The sequence below is a fragment of the Alosa alosa genome, chromosome 3 (genome assembly GCF_017589495.1).
Source record: "Alosa alosa isolate M-15738 ecotype Scorff River chromosome 3, AALO_Geno_1.1, whole genome shotgun sequence".
NCBI lineage: Eukaryota > Metazoa > Chordata > Actinopteri > Clupeiformes > Clupeidae > Alosa > Alosa alosa.
In genome coordinates, this window is record NC_063191.1 from 29001076 (window position 1) to 29024151 (window position 23076).

Below are 23076 nucleotides of genomic sequence, written 5' to 3' on the forward strand. Positions count from 1 at the left end.
TGAAAATCAACCTATAGCCTTTATTTTCATACTGTATGTCCTGCCACTCTTTATTGTTACTTAAACAAAGCCAGACAGAAATAGCAGGTTTTATTATACCTGACAAAAACAATAAATACTGCTTCATCCCCCTATGATGGGATTAAACACAAACCAGCTTTACCTAAATCATTCATAATTCAGTCTTTCATGTCTAACACCGTCTCTATTTTTCTGATTAACCAATGGCTTCCCAGACAGAGTAAAGGCAGGAGGATTTTTAATCTTCTCCGACTCAAGCCCATCACAGTACTACAGTGTACCCCCTGCATATCATTTGACTCATGACTCATTTGACAAGGACTTAAGGGGCAGATCATCTGTTGTCCAGTGAGCGGTCACGTCAGGAGTTATAATGGGGTCAGATCTCCCTGATGAAGGAGATGCCACAATCCTGTTTCCTCTGGCCTGACCTTTGACCTCAGTCCTGGGAGCTGTCGCCCAAACATCTCAGCTCCTCAGAGGTCATCGGGTCACCTGCCATTCACAGATACATTTCAGAGGCACAGCTGTCAGTATGACTTTAAAAAAGGGAAAAAAAATGTTGACTATAGAACACATTCTTAGTGAATGGCACTAAAGCAGTGATTTTTTGCATGTACTGTATGTCTACATAAGTTTGTAGAATTCACAGAACAAAATGGATTGCTTATTTCATAAACCGTTATGTCCACAAAATCTACAGATTACATCTTAACGCTTCTAAACAATTGGTTCTAGTCTTGTATCGATAGCATTCCGTGTATGTTATTCTTTATACAACAGTTAGGACCGGACAAATTATGTATTAATTTCTGATTGGACAAAAGGCACTGACCAGACTGCGGACGGTTACTGACAGCACTGCGTGCTTCCACTTCCCCCATCAGCTCTGATGTTGGTATGGCAACGTCAGGAGTCCGGGGACCATGCGCTGAGAGTGCCTCATTCAACTCTATTGGAGAATTGTCCTCTGTGAAAGACAAATAAGCTCAAGGTGGAGCTGGCAATGTGGTAAACCAGTACTAACAAGTCATAGCAATAAACCAGTTAACTAGATCATTGTAAAATATCACTATTAGAAGTAATGCATCAATGAAAGCAGTGAAATAACTTCAAACTACCAGTTTTTGACCATTTTTTTATAGATGGTATAGATTGTCCAAGAAAAAAAAAAAAACTACTGTATGAGTGTGCGGTTCGGTACAGCTGATAGCTTTTCTTTTACCCGGACTCATAAGGGCCATCAGCTGCTCATTAGCATCAGTTGAGGGAGATATCGATTCTTCCAGCTGCCTCAAGTCCTCGGAACTCTCCAGGCCTTCTGAGAGGAAGATTGGGGAGGAAATTAATAGATTAATGATTTTCTACTCATGGTTTCCCTAGCCTCCAGCAGTGCTTTCCTGTCTTAATGAAGCTCATGGCCCATAACCTGGACCTACAGTTGTAAATGACTATGGATAAAGCTTCTACTGCTACATAAACAAACAGCATCAAATAAACATAAATAAACTACACCAATGGAAAAACATCATATAGTATAACATCATCGCCCCTCACTAAGTCAAGATGTTTGTATTTCGTTTCACAATGCGAGTTTTGGAGAATGTAGGTTAACATCTGAGCAAGCCTCTCTCTCTCTCTCACTCTCTCTCTCTGTGCCGGCGTGAGCTGCCGTGGAGCCCAGCCTACTGAGGCTCAGAGTTCCGCTCGACTGGCCCAAGCTGCTGGATAGAGGCCCTCTCACACTCACTAGAGACACAGAACACACACACACACACACTAGAGACATAGTACCACCCCCAACACACACACACACACACACTCATTAAAGACACACTGACCCCCAACCCAGAGAGAGCCCGCCACTGACACACTTAACCACTAAATTGACAAAGGCCACAAAGAGTACATGAAAATGAATGGGAGACTTGAATAGATATAGTATAGAAAGTAGGGCTGTGAAACGATTAAAAAATGTAATCGAATTAATTACATACTCTGTGATTAATTAATCTAAATTAATCGCATATATAATTTTTGCTGAGAAAGTATTTTAAATATTTAAATTCAAATGAATCATTGAATAATCAGCATTAGTGACATTAAAGTTCAAAAACTCTTTTATTATTATTTTCACTGTTCAAATAATGGCCATAATAATCTATGATATGACCTAATATGCTGAGGAAATAAATTCAAAAGAGCTTCGGGAAGAAGTTTTTTCACATACAAGGCATTTCAGGCCACAGATATAACCTAGGGAACACAATGAAAATAAATGAACACTCCCCTCAATGTCAACACTATTTCTTTCCATCGATGTGCGACATTAGAATTGACAAACTCCGGTGATATGCAAATTCCTTGCTGCAGACATTGCAGAGGACTTTATTTTAATCTACACTTTATTTTTGTCAACACCATCAGGCCGTTTTTTAAAAGGTTTTTAAATCAATGATCTAGGCAGCACATTTTCTTCACTCTCCTTCATTTTACAGTAATGGCTACTAACTAGAACGGCTCGGGGTCAAAGGTCATACGGAATCGATTAATCTGCGCTATTTTCTTTAATCAGTTATTTTTTCTCAAATTAATTAATCAAAATTAATCAGTTATTTTGACAGCCCTAATAGAAAGACAGAGAGAGAGAGAGAATAGATATACAGTATATATATATATAGAGAGAGAGAAAGAGAGAGGGAGATATATAGAGATGGGATGTCATGTCATCTGCATGCTCACTGCATGAGAAAACACATCTTCCACTTTTCATTTTGTAGGTCCCCTTTGGGTAGTCTGTTGTGTACATTAAACCTCTAGGGTTAGACCTGGGACCAGGGTTAGCATACACAACATGGAAATGAAGTTGCTCACAGTAGTATTATTTACAAATTCAATGTATTACTTAATTAAGTGAATTTAAATAGAAATTAAGTTAAATGTATAAAGAAACCGATACACAGTATAGCATTCATATCAATAACTAGTATGAGCCCAGGGGTATTTTTAAAGCACCTTCTCCACGAGGAAGGGATCCCATCTCTCTCTCAACATTGCCCTCATTCTCTTCGCCAATCTCCCCGAAGATGAAGTCGATCTTCTGTCGCGCATGCTGCGCGTTGGACGAGCCGTGGACGGAGTTTTCCAGGACGTCCCGGGCGAAGCGGGCTCTCAGGGAGTCGGGGGCGGCCTGGCGAGCCTCGCTGGGGTCAGTGGGGCCCATCATGGCCCTCCACTCCTCCACGGCGTTCTCTTTGGTCAACACCAGCATCAGACAGGGGCCCCTGAGGAACACAACACACACATGGGAGACAAGTCTCAAGAGTCTGCCTACATATTTACCAAAGTGTCTCTTCCATTTTGTTCTATTCTATTCTATTCTGTTCTGTTCCATTCTGTTTGATTTCATTCTGTTCTATTCTGTTCTATTCTATTCTATTCTATTCTGTTTGATTTCATTCTGTTCTATTCTATTCCACTCTGTTCTACTCTGTTCTGTTCCATTCTGTTTGATTTTATTCTGTTCTATTCTATTCCATTCTGTTTGATTTTATTCTGTTCTATTCTACTCTATTCTGCTCTGCTCTATTCTACACATACTGTAAGTCTGTCAGTATGACTACATTACAGCCCCCCTGCATAGCAGGCTTTTGTTTGCACAGCTCTTCATCTATTCTTTGTTGATCCTGTGTGGCCAAAAGATTCCAATGGCTGCATTGAGCTTACAAACAAACACAGGAGGTCGATCCGACAGTGCCAGTATCAGGAGAGTGAGGGACTGAATGCAGTGGGCTGTGCCACAGGAGTGCCTCAGTGTTGACATTAGCTGGCTAGGAGGACATGTGAGTCCATGTCCAGCACAAGAGAACAATTACCTCCATGTCCCTCCTAGCCTTGCGTGAGCTCTGAGCGTGAGTCCTGTGTTAATGTGAAGGGAGCCCGTGCAGTCTCAGACAGCCTTCAGTGAGCGGGAACTCACTACTGGGGCGATGAAATGACCATGGAGTGTGTGTGTGTGTGTGGACTGCAGTTTGTTGTCAGTGTGTGTGTGTGTGTGTGGGGGGGAATGGAGCGGGCACGGTGGCATAAGAGCTCCCGCCCCAGTCGCTCTAGCACTCAGAATGGGGGCCAACACGCTTACATAACATCAGTTGGCCCGGGAGCAAATGGAGGAGGAGGAGGAGGAGGAGGATGATGGTAATGATGAGGATGAGGATGAGGAGGAAGGCCACAACCGAGAGGAGGAGGAGGATCTGCACTGTGAGGAGGAGGAGGAGGACTGCAGATGGACCCAGCGGATATAAATACACCCATCAGCTGCCGGATACGGCACAGCTCTGGCACTGATCTGGCATCAGCCCACTGTGTCCTCCAATCAGCACACACCCTGCAGTCTGTCCTCCAATCAGCGCACACACTGCAGACTGTCCTCCAATCAGCACAAACCCTGCAGTCTGTAGGTGGGTACGTGCCACCCAACACTAAGGCAGAGCTGGGACAGACCAACTTACAGCCCATGGATAAGTGGACAAAACCTGACTGTAGTGCTTTTATCACTTACTGTTCTTTCTCAGTTGCTTTGGTGCATTTCTCGAATTATTATTTACGTTTGCATAACAGTACCGGTACATGCATTTCTCGACGCAAGTAGACACAGTGGATTATCTGCAAAAGAACGTAACTTGCTCAAAATGCTCAAATTGCTTAAATGCCAATCAACACGTCAGTGCCATCAGTATGAAAAGTGCCTGTGTCACTGTTAGGAACAAAGTTGTCAAAATGCTAAGCCACGTTGTCAACAGCATACTCTGCAAGCATTTCCTTATGAAAATGCACAAGAATGCAGATTTTCTGTTTGGTCTATATTAATCTCAACGATAAAAAGTTACACAGTACTGTATGTGGTGATCAGACAGGATTCATATTTACTGTACACTTTCACAGTACTGTTTGGACTGCAGTTTGTTGTCAAACTGTATCATTCATTGTCATACCAGAAGAACAGACCAGACGGTTTTATAGTACAGCAGCTCTGTGGAAAGTGTATGCAAAAGGAGCTATTGTTTGTTGTTTTGCTTAGGAACATGTGACCTGCAAGGAGGGATGCATCTGATTGGCTGTTCAGACTAAATACCTTTCACCAGGATCGTGGATCTCACCTTCAACAGCCATTTCAAAAGGACTGTCATAGCTCCTCTTTGAGCGCAATCCCAAAATAACCTCTCTCTCTGCCCCGTAGTTAACTGCTCTACTCTACCCAGACACGCTACAATGATCTGGATCAAACCCCTCGGCCTTGGGTCCTGCCCCTCACCGACACATGAAGTCCACCAGCTGGCTGAAGAACGGCTTGTCCCGGTGCTCCCTGTAGAACTCCTCCGCCAGTTCTCGAGACAGAACCGCTTCCTTCTGCTGCATGATGGAGAACTCCCCGGCCCGGATCTCCTGAAGAATCTCCTCTGGGAGGAGGAGGAGGGGGAGGAGGAGGAGGGGGAGGAAAGAGGTAGAGGAAAGGAGGTGGAGGGTGAAAAAGAGAACCGAAGTTTACAGTAATAAGTTACCCAGGATTTAGTCTGCAATGCACTCCGTTTCTGGGAGATTTGTACATGGCTGTACTGGCTGCTGTTATCTTTTTAAAAGGGCAATTCCATGGAAAATTAAAAAAAATTTGTAACATCCATAACGCCAATAAAATGTGATGGTATGGTATGTTGTGAATGATTACATGAAATTTGAGCATTTGCTATTTTTGGCTGAAGAATGTAAATGAGAAAAAATGTACAAAAAAAAATGAATGTTATTATTCACATCATAAGTCAATTTTCCGTGGAATTGCCCAATAAGTTACCCAGGATCTAGCGGCAATGCACTCCGTTTCTGGGAGATTCGGATGCTGTAAAAGCATAGGTGTACACAGGTGCTGACAAACTGCAAACTGTTCTCTTTTTGGGAGGGCAAAAACAAATAAAACCTATCTTGCAAGTTCTGTTTATTTCGCTCACTTCTCAGAGACTGTTTTGTTTTCCCCACTACAAAGATAATCTCTGTGTGATTTTAGGCATTTATTTATCTAGCACGAGCAGTGAATGGAGTCTATGGGGAATCAGTGCGGTCGTGGCGCTGCCACTACTTCCTCTGTGCGTTAGGAAACACGGGGCACACCTCGGTGCTGCTCCATGCCGTTGGGCTTGATAACGGCTAACGTATCCTCCAAACGCGGGAAGAAGAAGCGGATCTCCCGCTCGGCCTCCTCTGAGCTCCCGCTGCCGTGGATCTGGTTCACGAGTTCACCCTCCACCGAGAACCGGGCCCTCAGGCTGACCAACGCAGAACAGAGAACAGTGAGAGAGAACAGGAAGGTGATCAGGAATATCAGTAAATGAGTGGTACCAGTACAACAACAGTAAAATAATAGTAGTAGTAGTAGAATTCTCTCTTCAGTGCAGTGTGTTGGTGTTGGTGTTGGCATGAGTGTGTTGATATCTGTGTGCATTGGTTGAGGCATGAGTGTGTTGGTATCTGTGTGTGTGTATTGGTTGAGGCATGAGTGTGTTGGTATCTGTGTGTCTACTGGTTGAGGCGTGAGTGTGTTGGTGTCTGTGTGTGTGTTTGAGTTGAGCCGTAAGTGTATTGGTATCTGTGTGTGTGTGTTGGTTGAGGCGTGAGTGTGTTGGTATCTGTGTGTGTGTGTTGGTTGAGGCGTGAGTGTGTTGGTATCTGAGTGTGTGTTGGTTGAGGCGTGAGTGTGTTGGTATCTGTGTGTGTGTATTGGTTGAGGCGTGAGTGTGTTGGTATCTGTGTTTGTGTGTTGGTTAAGACGTGGCAGTACCAGGCGGGTTGCTCCTCCAGGGCCAGGCTGATGTCAGTGGGCCCCAGCATGCTTCTCCAGCGCTGCACGGCGTCCCTCTGAGCCAAGGCCAGAGCCAGCACTGGACCACTGAGGAGAGATAGGCACAACATGTCACACAGGCCAAATGAAATGACCTTCCTTCAGAGTATTCTAGAATGTTGCTCTCTTGGCAAGTTCTGCATGTGTGTTCTTTAGAACACTCCTCCTCCTCTCCTCTCCACTGGGTGTTCTATGGGACGCTCCTCCTCCTCCTCCTCATCCTCCTCCTCTCCTCTCCTGTGGGTGCTGTGAGTGCAGTACCTGGTCATGCTCTGCAGCAGCGCTGGGAAGTAGTCCTGCTCCAAGTGTGCGCTGTAGAACTCCCTCACCTGCTCCTCGCTCAGGGTCAGCTCCTTCTGCAGGGCCACAGTGAAGCCGGCCTCATGGATGCAGGACAAGAGCTCGTCTGCGGAGACAGACAGACAGACAGACCACACCATCAGCCAAGCAGGTTTGACCCTTCCCACATGCAAACCCAGCCCTGTGACTCAGAACCTGCAGGCCAGTTAACAGCCTCTGTGTAGGCTACGGTAAGACCTCAGTGGCCAGGTACAGCCCCTAGTGAATGGTGAAAGAGGAGCATGCACACATCCAGTCGAGATGGGAGCTGGATGAGCCCCAGAGGCACCTGGGGAAGGTCTGTGACGTTCCAATATTGTGACTGTGAATGACGGGAATGATTTAGGAGCATTAACAGTGTGACTTGTGACCGACGTTTCTGTTTGTCATAAATAGTGTGTGTATTATTACTGTAAATTGAGATTAGATATACTTTGTTTATCTATAATATCTTTCTAGGCAGCATTCCTTCACCACGTTCATTCATGAGATAAAATTAAATGAAACATATTAAGTACTAAAGGTATGAATTTTTGTAAATAAAAATAAATATGAACTGAGACAGTTGATCTGATCTCAACTGTGCAGCACTGCTGAGGGATCGGGTTGGTGTCTGAGTTCCTATTACATAAAACACTAACTGCCCGCCTCACAAGGGGATTTAAAAAGCAGAAGGCCTTGTTAAAGGAGAAATCTGGTGATTTTTCAAATAGTGTGGGATACTTTTTATATGTCTCTTGTTTAGTATACCTTACATGTATGTAGTGAAATCTGGTTACTATCCTCTGACTCTGACCCCTGTGTAATCTGAAACCCCTCTGTAAGAATGTTTTCACTTAGAAGTGCTAAGATAACCCCTGTGTCATCAAACTGATGGTGACCCTCAGGATGAGGGGTTGTAAACATTTCTTAAGAATAGAATAAACATTTATGTAAACATTTCTCTGTTAAAAAAACAGATGGTTAGATGTGATCACTGGTGGGTGACAACTTGTGATTTTCCGTGGGTGTGTGTTAAGGATATAAGTTGGCTTCACCCACAGATGGGTGGGCTTGTTACTTTGACATTTCTTGTGGGTAACATGCTCCCAGCGTCGTGAATAAAGCTGCAGTCTCACACCAGTTGTCTTGGATTAATTTGGACCACAATAGATTTCAATAGAGAGAAACGGAGATCTATGTGATCATTCGCCAGACTTCTCCTTTAAGGGTAGTGAGAGGGCGTGGGGGTAGTGAGAGGGCGTGGGTCGGTCTGAGCCACTGAGGACTGCTTGAATAAACAGGTTTTTGTTGAGCGAGTGAGCGAGGCGTGGCACGGCGAACTGAGAGCCACACGCCACATGCCGCACGGCGCCGCGTGGCGTTTTTGGCAGCGCACCCCTGTGTTCCCTGGCAAGCTGCGGCCGGATCAGAGCCAGCGTCCTCTCGGCGGGTCGTCCTTCCGCTGCGGCGGGCCCGCGCGCTGACCGCTCCTGTTGGTGCGCCGGGCCGGCGGTGGAGTCGGGCGGCGACGTGCGGAAGGTGGGGAAGAAAAAGGCCAGCTCCCTGCTGGCACGCTCGCCATCCTCGCTGCCGTGGAGACCGTTAAACAGAGACTCCGTCCCGTGCACTGGGCACGCAGACTGCAGAGAATAGAGAGAAAGGGAGAGAAAGAGATATATATATATATATATGTATAGAGAGAGAGAGAGGGAGAAAGAGAGAGGGTTAGAAAGAGAGAAGGAGAGACAGAGAGAAAGGGCAGACGCAGATAGATATAGAGAGGAGGAAGGAAAAGAGAGAGAGAGAGAAAAAGAGACATATAGAGAGACAGAAAAAGAAGCGCGTGTGAGAGGTTCAAGAAAGAAGGAGAGATAATGAAGGAGAGAAAATAGGAAGCAAGGGAAAAACAGAGAAAAGAGAGAAGTCCATAAAGAATGAGGATAGACAGAGAGAGAGAGATATTATGGAGTGATAGTATCAGGAGAAGAAAGGCATAGTAAGAAGATAACAGGATAGGGAGGGAGGGGATATGAGGCAAACACACACACACACACACACACACACACACACACACACACACACACACACACACACACACACACACGCCGCATGCACATGCACGACACACATACACGCATCTACATACGCACACACACACACACACACATACACACACGCTAACCTGCCACAGACGCACGCACACACACACACACACACACACACACACACACACAGAGAACAGGTGAAACACCATTCAGCCAATAGCACAGAAACAATATTATTAACATATGAATTGATTCTCCTGCTACACATGACAATGCTACAGAGTTTCCTCTGAAGATCTTTTACAAGTGGATGGAGATTCATGTGGCTTGGTGCAAACACCTGCTCTCTCTGCCATAGATAGATAGATAGATAAAAAGGAGAAAGAAAGATTTAGAAAGAGTGTGTGTGTGTATATGTGTGTGTAAGAGAGAGAGGGATAGAGAGAGAAAGAGAGAGAGAGGGAAACAGAGAGGGATATAGAGAGGGATAGAGAGAGAAAGAGAGAGAGGGAAACAGAGAGTGAGAGAGAGAGGGATAGAGAGATGGAAGGATAGAGAGAGAGAATGATAGAGAGAGGGAGAGAGCGTTGGGTGTGGGGCGAGGCACAGATGGCTGCCCTGCCGGGGCCTTGCAAGGGCAGAGGGAAGGGGAGAGCGGAGAGGGAGAGGTGTGGAACGCGTGTACCTCCCCATGCCAAGATGTGCTGCAGCACACAACCAACATTCCAGCAGGAGCGCAAATAAAACACACACACACACACAAGAACACACACACACACACACACACACACACAAGAACACACACATATACACACACACACACACACACACACACACACACACAGAGTATGAGAGAGCGAGAGAGAAAGAGATGAGTCTCCCTTGTTATTTACTTTTTCTTATTCTATACATATACTATCCTGAGCAACCTATAGAGCAGGGAAGGTATATAATTATCAGCGTGTGCTTCGCTAGGAGCCAAACTCAGGACTCTGGCTGACATCTCATTCTACCCACTAATCCACAGGAACCTGTAACATCCATAGTGCCACAAGACCCGCACACTAGAACAGCTCCCGTTTAGGACTTCACTTGGAGCAAACAGCTCTTGTTCAGACTGCTTTTATGAGCAGATACATGCATTTCTTACCACAGGGTTCAGTTGTGACCCATTCAGCACAGCAGGCCACTTACAGCGGGGAAAATAAGTATTGAACACGTCAACATTTTTTTCAGTAAGTATTCTTCCAGTGAGGCTATTCGCATGAAATTTTCACCGGACATTAGTATTAACTTATGTAATCCACACATATATACAAATCCAAACATTAATGTCTAAAAGTAAAGTAATGAGTAAAAATGTGGAATGGCAAGTATTGAACACGCTAAGAAAAAAGCAGTACACAAAGGCACGGAATGGCAAGAAACAAACTGGAATCTATAAGTACTTTATCCTTTCTATCTGTGCAAATTGATATAAGCTGGGTTAGTATATACTGGTGGACTATAAAACGTTTTTTTGTTACCAAAGTGTCACACAAGAAACATTTTATGATGGGTAAAAGCAAAGAGGTCTCCCAAGACCTTTGCAACCTTATTGTTGCAAAACATATTAATGGAACTGGTTACAGATGCACTTCAAAACTTCAGAATCATCCAGCAAGCAGTATTGGAGCCATTATCTGCAAGTGGAAGGAACATCACTGTATCATCAACTGGCCATGCACAGGATCTCCTTGCAATATTTCTGACCAGGAAGCAGAGGTAGAAAAAGTACGAAAATATTGTACTCAAGTAAAAGTAACAATACTTTGATGAAATATTACTCAAGTACAAGTTAAAATACCGATCTGAAAATGTACTCAAGTAAAAGTAAAAAGTTGTTCATTTAAAATGTACTTTTAAGTAAAAGTTACTTAGTTACTCTTTTTTTTTGGTGGTACCAGAACAACCAGTTTTACCAGAGACTTTCTAATGAGATACAGCACTAAAAAAAATCCACCATAGTTCTTCCACAGTTGTCTACACATATCACAACCCTTCCGCGGCAAAACGTCAACATGTGAATACATTAAGCCAATCATGTGGTGTGTTGTGAATACATTGAGCCAATCATGTGGTGTGCTGTGAAGACATCGTGCCAATCATCTGTTGTGATCTCGCCACTGGAGCAAGATTGGTGTCGTGAAGCCTTACGCACGCGCATTTCTGCCGTAATAGATGCCCGATAAGTGCCCAAAAAGCGTTGCAATATGGCCGTCGAGTGGAGGTACTTGCCTAAAAGGACTTTGGTCCTAGCTCGAGTTGCTGCAGCCAGCAGCTAAGGCAGCCATGTTTATGCTCCCAGTATGTAGCGCTTTAGCTGCAGCAACTCGAGCTAGGTAAAACCGATTGTTTCAGTTTTGTTCATACCGACAGTACTCGGTGACGTTGAGAAATGGAGATCTATGTGAAAAATCCTCGGAGTTCTCCTTTAAGTTTGAGCAGTAGTTGATTTTCAAAGTTAGTTGCACTCATCCTTGGTCGCTTTGCAGTGAACAGTAATACAGCATAACTAAAAAGCCCCTCACAGGCAGCTGAGGCAGGCAGGCCAATGTTGAGTTGCAGAGAGTTTTTTTTATATTTGGAAACGAGCAGAAGGTTCAGCAGATTAAAAGGCGTCGGACTGGGGGGGAAAGTGGGAAGTATAGGGCCCCAACGGAGGAGAGGGCCCTTGAAAAGTGGAATACAGGGGGCACAACATTTTCACCAGGCATTAGTAATAACTCAGGTAATCCACACATAAAAAATCCAAACAAGTCCATAAGTAGAGTATAGTAATGTGTAATGAAGTGGAATAACACAGGGAAAAAGTACTGAACACGCTAAGAAAAAGCACTAAGGCAAGGAAAGAGAAGGAACGAGCTGGAATCCGTAAGTAGTTAGAGAATAGTTATCCTTTCTATCTGTGCAAGTTTGGTTAGTAGCCTACAGTACATATTGATGGGCTATAAAAAGGTTTTTCATTACCAAGGTGTCACAAGAAACATTTCATGATGGATAAAAGCAAAAAGCTCTCCCAAGACTTTTGCAACCTTATTGTTGCAAAACATATCAATGAAACTGGTTACAGATGCATTTCAAAACTTCAGAATCTTCCAGTAAGCAGCATGGGAGCCATTTTCTGCAAGTGCAGGAATATCACTGCATCATCAACCGGCCATGCACAGGATCTCCTCGCAATATTTCTGACCAGGGAGTCAGAAGGATAGTCAATTCCAAGAACCAAGGACCACTCGGAGAAAGCTCCAGAAAGACTTGAAGGCAGCCAATTCAATTAAATTCAATTAAACAGTTCTGGAAGTAACTAAAGATCAGGATTCACAAGAGGGACCCCTGGAATCTGTTTAGAACAATGGGCCAAAATCACACCTGATACTGCGACTAATACATTTTGTCATTCAGGAAATGTCTTGAAGCTGTCATTACAAACAAAGGCTTTTCCACAAGTATTGAAGAAATTTCAGTAGGCACGTTCAATACTTCTTTCCTGTGTCATTCCACTTTATTACACATAACTCTTATGTTTGGATTTTTTATATGTGTGTTAATATAATGTGTGGTGAAAATTTCGAATAGTCTCACTAGAAGTTTAGGCTAATTACTGGGAAAAAAAGTGTTCAATACTTATTTCCATCATATATTTATTTTACCTGAATATTTTAACTTCCAAATTAAATGTCAAATTGAATGTCAGACGAAATTTAAAGTTTGACTGACTGGATTTTGTATACAAAACATAGTGAAAACTGTCTAAGGTCACTCTCACTTTCCCTTGCTAAAGAGCTAAATGGTTTAGTCCGCCTGCACGATTCATAAGGTAGGCCTAGTCTATCTTTTGTTTATTTAGTTGAGCATCGCTAGTAGTGGACCGCTAATTGTTGCTGCTGGTGCAATGTCTTTCTCCAAGAAAGCCAAGTCAGGTTACCAAAAACTAAGGCCAAAACAGGAAAAAGAGACATCAAAATGAGGGGAAACAAGTGCTAATAAACTTCTTTCCAAAGAAAGGTGAGCACAAACGTCAAAACACGAAATCCCATGGTGTTTGCTTGAATATCCCCGCAATCATTAGTGCTAAAACGAACTGAGACAACCCATTGAAATAGCGGAAAATACACTTTCATAGGTCGTTAGGCTACACATGTAGGCTAATCTGAATGATGCATCTCGTGATCCAGCTCCATCTCCATCACTTTCAGAAAGACTGCATGGCGCCAGTCCTGTTGTAGGCTACATGCTGATCATTGAATGAATTTCCCCTGGGGATCAATAAAGTATCTATCTATCTATCTCTATCTTATCACTAGGCTAGTGGTTTAGGGCGCAATTTTTTTTCTCTCCCTTTCTGTTTTCGTAGTCTTAACTTTTTTTTTTACTCAAGTAACGGAGGGGATTTTTGATGTAGCGAAGTACAATACTTCACTCAAAATGTAATCAAGTAAAATTTAAAATACCGATTTTATAAACTACTTAAAAAATACAAAATACACAGAAAAACTACTCAATACAGTAACGTGAGTAAATGTATTTTGTTACTTTCCACCTCTGCCAGGAAGTCAGAGGGATAGTCAGAAGAGTAGCCCAAGAGCCAAGGACCACTCGGAGAAAGCTCCAGAAAGACTTTGAGGCAGCAGGTACAATTGTTACAGAGAAAATCAAAGGTAATGCACTCCACCGCATTGGCCTCTATGCGCGCTCATCCCACATGACTATTTCTGAAGAAAAACATGTCAAAGCTCGTTGAAAGTTTGCTACACAACATTTGGACAATCCTATGAATTACTGAGATAATGTATTCTGGTCAGGCGAGAGCAAAATTGAACTTTTCGGATGTCATACTACACACCATATTTAGAGGAGAAATGGCACTGTGCATCACCCTAAAAATAGCCTTCCAACAGTGAGATTTGAAGGTGGTCGCATCATGGTGTGGACTGTTTTTCATCTCATGGCATCTACTGGCAGACTTCATACAGTTGAAGGAATGACGAATGGAGTCATTTTGTTCCGGAAGAATCTTCACATCCACCAGGATGATGAGGATGAGACATGGCTAGACCTTCCAGCAGGACAATGATGCGAACCATTCAGCAAAGAAAGCTCTCAATTGGTTTCAGAGAAAGGAAATCAAGGCCCTGACTTCAATCCAATTGAACAGTTTTGGAAGTTAACTAAAGATCAGGATTCACAAGAGGGACCCCTGGAATCTTCAATATTAAAGGACTATCTGTTTAAAAGAATGGGCCAAAATCACACCAGAATACTGTGACTGATTAGTTTCGTCATACAGGAAATGCCTTGAAGCTGTCATTACGAATAAAGGCTTTTCCACAAAGTATTTAAGAAATTTCAGCAGGCGTGTTTAATACTTTTTCCTGTGTCATTCCACTTTATTACACATAACTCTGCCTGTGGGCTTTAATGTTTGGATTTTTTTATATGGGTGGATTATCCGAGTTAATAATAATGTCTGGTGAAAATTTCATGCAAATAGCCTCATTGGAAGTATACTTACTGAAAAAAAATGTTGACGTGTTCAATACTTATTTTCCCCGCTGTAACTAATGTGTCACGATGTGAAAAGTCCCTACTGTAATATTATATGAGGCCTGGGTCCTAGCACCTAGTCCTAGTTTTAGCTATACTTTACTATACGATACTACACTATACTATACGATAGGATACAATACGATACGATACGATAAGTCAATATAAGATAAGATACGATATGACACGATACGACAAGTCAAGATAAGATAAGATACGATACAATATTATACTCCCTGCAACAACACACTATTGGTTCACACATTGCTGTGAGAGGGACAGATGCTGTGCTAGGATGTGCTGGAGCATGGGACAGTGTGCATCAGCACGAACACAAACTCTGACATGCACATCCATGTTAGGCCCTGGACCATGCTGGACCCACAGCCCTGACCAGCTGCCCCTGGCATCAGGTACTGGAGTCGGTCCCTGGGCACTGCCCTGTGTCCTGTGCCCGCTGCCTGATCACTGGAGTCGGTCCCTGGACACTGCCCTGTGTCCTGTGCCCGCTGCCTGGGTACTCCTAACAAACCAGTCTAGATGAGGTGCCTCAGACACAGGGGGAAATACACCTCATATGGATAATCAGCACAGTAACACAATGAGAGAAGGAACACACACTTACACACATACACATACACACATATGCTACGAAAGCGGAACAAAAAAACACACACATGCACATACACATACACACACACACGCACACAGACACACAGAGAGAGAGAATGGTATTTCTCCAGAACATCAATATGGAGATTTTCAACGCAGAGAAAGTGAAAGTGTGTATTGTGTGTATTGTGTTTTGTGTACCTCTGCTCTGAGGGAACTGAAGACACCCACCCTCTGAAAGGCTACTCAGAAGGCCACTGTAAAATGAGCTCTGCTGCAGGCTGGCTACCTGTCAGGTTTGTCCCTCCTGGCCTCCTGTACATCCGCAGGGCCAATGAACTCCCTCCAGACCGGGACGACGTCGGCAGAGGCGTCCGTCTGCGAGATGACCAGCACGTGGGACGGCCCGCTGGCCATGAACTCCACCAGCTCCTGGAAGTAGGGCTGCACAAGCCGCCCCCGCAGAGGATTATGGGTAATAATAACAGCTTAGTGTGGATCGTGTGACACGGAGTGACATTACATGACATGACATGACGTGACAGTTCCATGACAGTGACATGTCACAGCATGACAGTTAAGAGTTGATGGAGTGTCGTGCATAAGAGTTGATGGAGTGTCGTGCATCAGAGTTGATGGAGTGTCGTGCATGAGAGTTGATGGAGTGTCGTGCATGAGAGTTGATGGAGTGTCGTGCATCAGAGTTGATGGAGTGTCGTGCATGAGAGTTGATGGAGTGTCGTGCATGAGAGTTGATGGAGTGTTGTATGAGAGTTGATGGAGTGTCGTGCATGAGAGTTGATGGAGTGTTGTATGAGAGTTGATGGAGTGTCGTGCATGAGAGTTGATGGAGTGTTGTATGAGAGTTGATGGAGTGTCGTGCATCAGAGTTGATGGAGTGTCGTGCATGAGAGTTGATGGAGTGTTGTATGAGAGTTGATGGAGTGTCGTGCATCAGAGTTGATGGAGTGTCGTGCATGAGAGTTGATGGAGTGTTGTATGAGAGTTGATGGAGTGTCGTGCATCAGAGTTGATGGAGTGTCGTGGATGAGAGTTGATGGAGTGTTGTATGAGAGTTGATGGAGTGTTGTATGAGAGTTGATGGAGTGTCGTGCATGAGAGTTGATGGAGTGTCGTGCATGAGAGTTGATGGAGTGTTGTATGAGAGTTGATGGAGTGTCGTGCATGAGAGTTGATGGAGTGTCGTGCATCAGAGTTGATGGAGTGTCGTGCATGAGAGTTGATGGAGTGTTGTATGAGAGTTGATGGAGTGTCGTGCATCAGAGTTGATGGAGTGTCGTGCATGAGAGTTGATGGAGTGTTGTATGAGAGTTGATGGAGTGTCGTGCATGAGAGTTGATGGAGTGTTGTATGAGAGTTGATGGAGTGTCGTGCATGAGAGTTGATGGAGTGTTGTATGAGAGTTGATGGAGTGTTGTATGAGAGTTGATGGAGTGTCGTGCATCAGAGTTGATGGAGTGTCGTGCATGAGAGTTGATGGAGTGTTGTATGAGAGTTGATGGAGTGTCGTGCATGAGAGTTGATGGAGTGTTGTATGAGAGTTGATGGAGTGTTGTGCATGAGCACAACTAGGAATCCAGCAGTCTTTGCCTTTCCATTTTTCAAAACAACTGAGTACTGGTAATATGCCAGTAACTGTTATTTCTGTAAGACATAAAAAATGGTAAAAGACACACACATACACAAACACACATGTACCTGGTCCTCTTTGTGCTGGTAGAAGACACGTGCCTCGTCCTCAGTCAGGGTCCTCTCGTCGTGGGCCAGGATCTGGAAGCCGGCGTCCTGGATCTGAGAGAGCCTAATTGAGTTGCCTATCTCCTGCACTCGTATCTCTCCTCGCTGGGCAGCAGGTGCGCTTTCACCGCCATCATTTACTTACAGCGGGAGACTTGCGCTTCATTACTATCACAAACAGACATCTGGCTGGGCTGCATGAGCTTTTGATCTATCCCGTTATATGCGTGTGTTAGTGTGTGTGTGTGTGTGTGTGTGTGTGTGTGTGTGTGTGTGTGGGTGTGTGTTTGTGTGTGTGTGTGTGTGTGTGTGTGTGTGTGTGTGTGTGTGTGTGTGTGTGTGTGTGTGTGTGTGTGCGTGTGTTTGTGTGTAAAGACGGTGTTGCTCTTACCTTCATGATAATCTCGCTGGCTTTGCCATGTGCGACCACGTCTGGTTTAATAATCGCTACTGTGTAGGATTTGTGTGGCGGAACTGAGGAAGGAGAAACCGGACTGATGACTATAACAGCACACCGACTAGGAAGAAAAGACTGCAGACGTCCTGTATGTTCCTCTTAACAATGACTTTCATTGGCTTCTATAAACAAAGTAATCGTTTGTAAGATGTGCATGGGGTCAAGGTCTGTTTTTACAATCAGTAGCATGTATTAAGCTTCTTACTAGCATAGGAATAAAATGGACTTATCTATTACTAATGTGAGTACCCAGTTATAGGGACACCTACAGTAATATATTGTAAAAAGAGACTAAATTGAGTTCTCAGGCTGAAAAATAACCATTAAGAGTACCCAGAACATCATCATCACTGTGGTCATTCTCAACGGTCTCCTCCTCGTCCTCGTCCTCCCCATCGACCAGCCCCTCATCCTTCACCTGGGCGACAAAGGCACAAGGTAGAGTGGTCACAAGACAAATGAAATCAAATGAGAGCACGTTTGGGGCACAGCCACCCATGGTTTCATGTAAATTGCTCAGTGGAGTCATTTCAATATGAGGAAACTAAATGTTCAAACTATGTTCCCCATCTGCATTGTACCGACAGGGACGGAACCGCACAAGGTGACTGTTGGAATCATATTCCATGAAATTAGTCATTAGTCATTTTTTATGGTCCAGGGGGCTTGAGGTTTCTGTAATGTGCCCCATGACACTTTGCTCTTTATTAAAAGCTCTGTGATAAATAAAATGGAATTGCATTGTACTGATTTTCTCTTTGTGTTCATATCTGAATGTACAGGCATGGTGGCTGCACCAAAAATAGCTCAAGCATGGACCAATCTAATGAACCCTGGGGTTATGCTAGCACAAAGAACCCCTAAAGCAGCTATTCTCACACTTAAGGGTTCTTGAACTACAAATAGTGACCCTAAGGCACCTAAATGCCATCATAGATTGAACTAAATAGTGACCCTAAGGCACCTAAATACCATCATAGATTGAACTAAATAGTGACTCTAAGACACCTAAACATCATGATGGATTGAACTACAAATAGTGACCCTAAGGCCCCTAAACATCATGATAGATTGACATGACTCTTCCTAGGCCCTTTGCCTTGATGTAGTTGGAATGACTCTGTCTTGGATGCTGCATAATATTGGATACCTAAACATTTAGGCCTACAAAATAACGATAGAACTTGGGCCAGGCAGATAGTCTTTCTCCAAGCTGCTGTCTCTCCCCTAACATAGGTATAGACACACTGTGCAAAGCCCAACTAGGTTCCCTCTGCTGAAGACCTTTCTGTGCTATGCAACAGAGACCCTCACTGTGCCTACGATGCCAGATCACAGTTAGATGTAATTCAATTTCTCTCTGGTGGACAACAACACTCTGTCCACAACATAACAGAAGCAACACAAGCCATTCATAGAGGTGCAAATCACACAGAATACCAAGTGTACATGAGGATGGAAGTACTGTACGATAAGAATATAAAAAAGGACATAGAATTCCTATGCTGTACACCAGCTGTGCTATAACCCCAGGCCTTTGAACAGTGTTTCATCTTCCATCGTTATAGCTACATTTATACACATCTACAGTATGCTGTATGTAGGAGTATTCACACCATATCTATAGTTACTAAATATATTTCTATTTATACCATATTTATATTTATATTCATATTATAATCAATACTATACTAGATGTGTAAAACTGTCTACGTTTGTGGGTGTATTTGAGAATGAGCGTCTCACCACTCTGCGCTCTGCCCCGTCCTCCAGAACCCTCTTCTCCTTGACCAGCTCCTCCACCACCAGCCTCTGCAAGAGGGGCGCGTTGGCACCCCGTAGAACCCCCACCAGCTCTCCACCCTGACACCAACACAACACGCAGGTTAAAGGAAGCAATACCAGCTCTCAACACAACACGCTGGTTAAGGGAAGATCTCCACTGTGACTCCAAGACAACATGGCACACAGGTTAAGGGGAATAATACCAGGTTTCACCACAACCTGTACGTTAAGTAAATAACTCCACACTGTAAAAATAGAAATTTCCTTTTGTTCTGCCAAATAAGGTTTGTAAGTAAATATAACTCAAAATAATCAGAAAGGCGTGGTAAACTAGAAAAAAAAAACAGTTGTCTCAACTATTTTGTAATTTCATGTTGCAAACTTGTAAAATTCGGTTGACTCAACTAGTTAAATATTTAATGATCTGTATCACTGCAAGAATCCCAAAGCTCACTGGAAGAATCATCAAGAATCCCTCTCTTCCTTAACTTCCTTCAATTATAAAAATAAGTAATGGAATTTCTACTAAGTATCATGAGTTAACACAACGTAAAAAAAAATCATCTGATTTTTACTTAAAAAAGAAAGTTAACATATTTCACTGGTTCTTCTTTGGTAATTCCTTAGTGACAGAGTTTCAACTACCCCTTACCCCCTTAGTGCTAAATGAGTAGCCAGTGCGATGACATTTGATGAAAAGAGTAATTCCTACATGGTGTTTTTCTTTTAAGGGAAGCAATACCAGCAGTGCACCCTGATATGATATCCACACAACATCCAGGTGAAGGGAGGGAGCGAAATAAGGGGCAGATGTGTTGTGTTGCCTCACTGAGAGGATGGGAGGTGAGGGGGATGGAGCAGGTGTGGAAGAGACTGGTGGACCACTCATGGGAACAGATAAAATCATCTGTGCCACACATTATCTGAGGCTGCCTATTTCAGCTGAGATGGAACACTAAGTTTTGCCAGCTGTCAGGATTATTTTTTTGGTAGTCCTGCCAATTGTAGTTCACTACTGTAATTGTTAGTTGATGAACATGCCCAAGGCTGCCAAATATCAATATCCCTAACTTATAAATAATGCTCACTAATATTTGAAGAGTTTGGTTCCAAAAACACTACATCCTCCATTTTAATGAATTTTCATAAATATTTTTTTTACATTTTCATTTCCAAGTAATTTCAGTACAACTGTAATTGGGTGTTGTTGTTTGATTTACTCAATCAAAACAACACAACTGCAATTTGATAGATATTAAAGGGATATATAACGTGATGCTAGCAGACAAGATGCTAATGGTCTAATCCAATTCAATTATCTATGCTAGGCTGGAGCTAAAAGTGGTATCGCCAGACTCAGAGAACGGCTGGATGAACTGGAGAAAGGTAAAAATCAATTGTTTAACTCGAGGGGAGGTGGAAAATGAGTGTAATTCCCCAAATGGTGGAATATCCCTTTAACTGAAATACACACTCAACCATGTGATTTCACACAAACACAGATGGAGTGTATGCTCCTCAGGTTTTCACACATTTGCCCGCTACTTTGGACGGACACACACACACACACACACACACACACACACACACACACACACATAACCACATTCACACACATACATACGCAAGCATGCACACACACACATACATACACAAACTCCTGCATACACAAAGAGGAACTGCCAGAGAGGGTGTGATGCTGAAGTATATAGGCTACAGTACCCCATAGAAGAGGAACGTGGGTTCACATCTGCCCCTGTACCTCTCCAGAGCATCGATACTGTCCGCCTCTGCCTGCAAAGCAGAGCCTACGTTAAGGTCATCTCACAGTCTCACAGTCTCTCAATGGCTCCAGAAGAACATTTCATCTACACATAGAAAGCATTTTCCCTGTCTTCAAGGCAAATATTCGGATCTGTGCCAGTAAATAATAATAATAATAATAATATTAATAATAATAATAATAATAATCTGTCAACTGTCAGTCAATCATCACAGTGTTGTTGTTGAGAATTTTCTGCAAAGGTCTGCAAATGGTTTTCTTTAAAAGTTGTACATTATATTACAATATATTTTACCAGGACACAAGGGGCTTATGGAACTTCTTCCAGGCATCATGGTGATAGATCGCGAGACTATGATGCTGGTAGTATAAGGGTTTTACTTTGTACAAGCTAAACAAGAAATGATTTTGGACTTACTGTTGCAAAATGTAAAAGATCATCGCCGAGTTCATTCTTTATTTTTCTGAAAAGGCTGACGACAGCGCGACAAGGGCCACACCACTGCTGATAGATATCAACAACTGCAACGTAATCTCACATCAGTCAGACAGAATTTAGACAAGGAATCGGAGGTACTTCCTATGAACACTAGATGGCGTAGGTGTACCATGTAATTCTAGACATCTGTCTCTGTCCACAAAGAGCAATGGAAATGAATGAATGATAGTTTACGGCTAAATTAAATCATTTTCATTAAATTGCATTATACACGTCTGTCACTTTAGAACCTTACCTGTTAGGCCCTTTGTGGAGAGCATTTCGCCCCACTGTTCCTCGTTTGTGACTGACACCTGTTCATAAAAGCCAAATAATGAGTCGAGACTGCAACTTTATATGTAGCATCTTAAACTATCCATAAACTAGGCCCACTAGGACGACGTTCACTAACCTGTAGACTGACTTCTTTCTTTTTGCCAGCCATTTAGCATTAGTCCTCCAGGGATCGAATTACGCAGATAATGGCATGCGGGAGGACAATGGTGTATCTTTAGTGAACAAATGCGTTTAAGCTATCCTACACCACGAATCTTATTCATTAATTATTTTATTATATATGTTCTATGTGTCTCAACAAAAATATCCGTAGTTCTCTAGATACCCATTTAGTCAACTTGTTTGGCTTTCCGTTGCCTAGCGTCTCCATCCCATGTGACCACTGGGCGGGGTAGTCATTCAATGTCAGCCAGGTTGGTAGTCATTCATCTGGGGTTTCGCTGTGGCCGCCTTTCACTGCTCGCATACAGTGACTCAATTAGCAAAAAAGTCCATTGTGTAAAATGTTCCATCAGATTAATCAGACCAAATGTTTCTTATCACCACCGAACCTTTGTGCAATGTCTGATTTTATGTCCCCAGTGTTCCAATGACAATTTATTATTTGCATAATACATATCCAATTGCGTTTGCATGAAATGACAGACGTGCCGGAGAGACAGAGAGAATATTATGGTTGCCGAGTTATACCCATTACTTAATATTTTGATGCATGCAGTGGAGGTGTCATGTATTCATTAGGACACTTTGGTCCAAAGTAATCTACAGTAGAATTAGGTAATAAACAGAAGAGAATAAACCAGGGGTGGGCAACTAATTTCCCCAAGGGGCCACATGACAAACTGGAACTGTTGAGGAGGGCCGGACCCAAAATACCGAACTCAAGTCTGAACTCAATTCTGTCCAATTCTATTCTGTTCTTGTTAACATTAAGTAAATCATATGGTTTTGTTTACTACTCGTAAGAACTGATGAAAATGTGAGGGAGACCAAGGAAAAACAGCAATAGGCTATTTAATCTATGTCCAGTATTTAATCCTCATT

General features: G+C 43.2%; 1 protein-coding gene across 1 annotated transcript; it reads right to left on the reverse strand.

Moving 5' to 3' along the window:
* Window positions 1-36: 36 nt before the first annotated feature.
* nme9 (NME/NM23 family member 9) lies at window positions 37-22352 on the reverse strand. Its single transcript, XM_048239377.1, is given in 19 exon segments — window positions 37-516; window positions 857-991; window positions 1247-1342; window positions 3037-3305; window positions 5336-5480; window positions 6184-6338; window positions 6851-6958; window positions 7172-7316; window positions 8628-8856; window positions 8859-8871; window positions 15764-15918; window positions 17194-17286; window positions 17624-17706; window positions 18023-18107; window positions 19436-19552; window positions 21197-21268; window positions 21676-21779; window positions 21992-22049; window positions 22148-22352. Coding segments are annotated over 19 exon segments (2151 nt in total). The 5' UTR covers window positions 22181-22352; the 3' UTR covers window positions 37-460.
* Window positions 22353-23076: the final 724 nt, after the last annotated feature.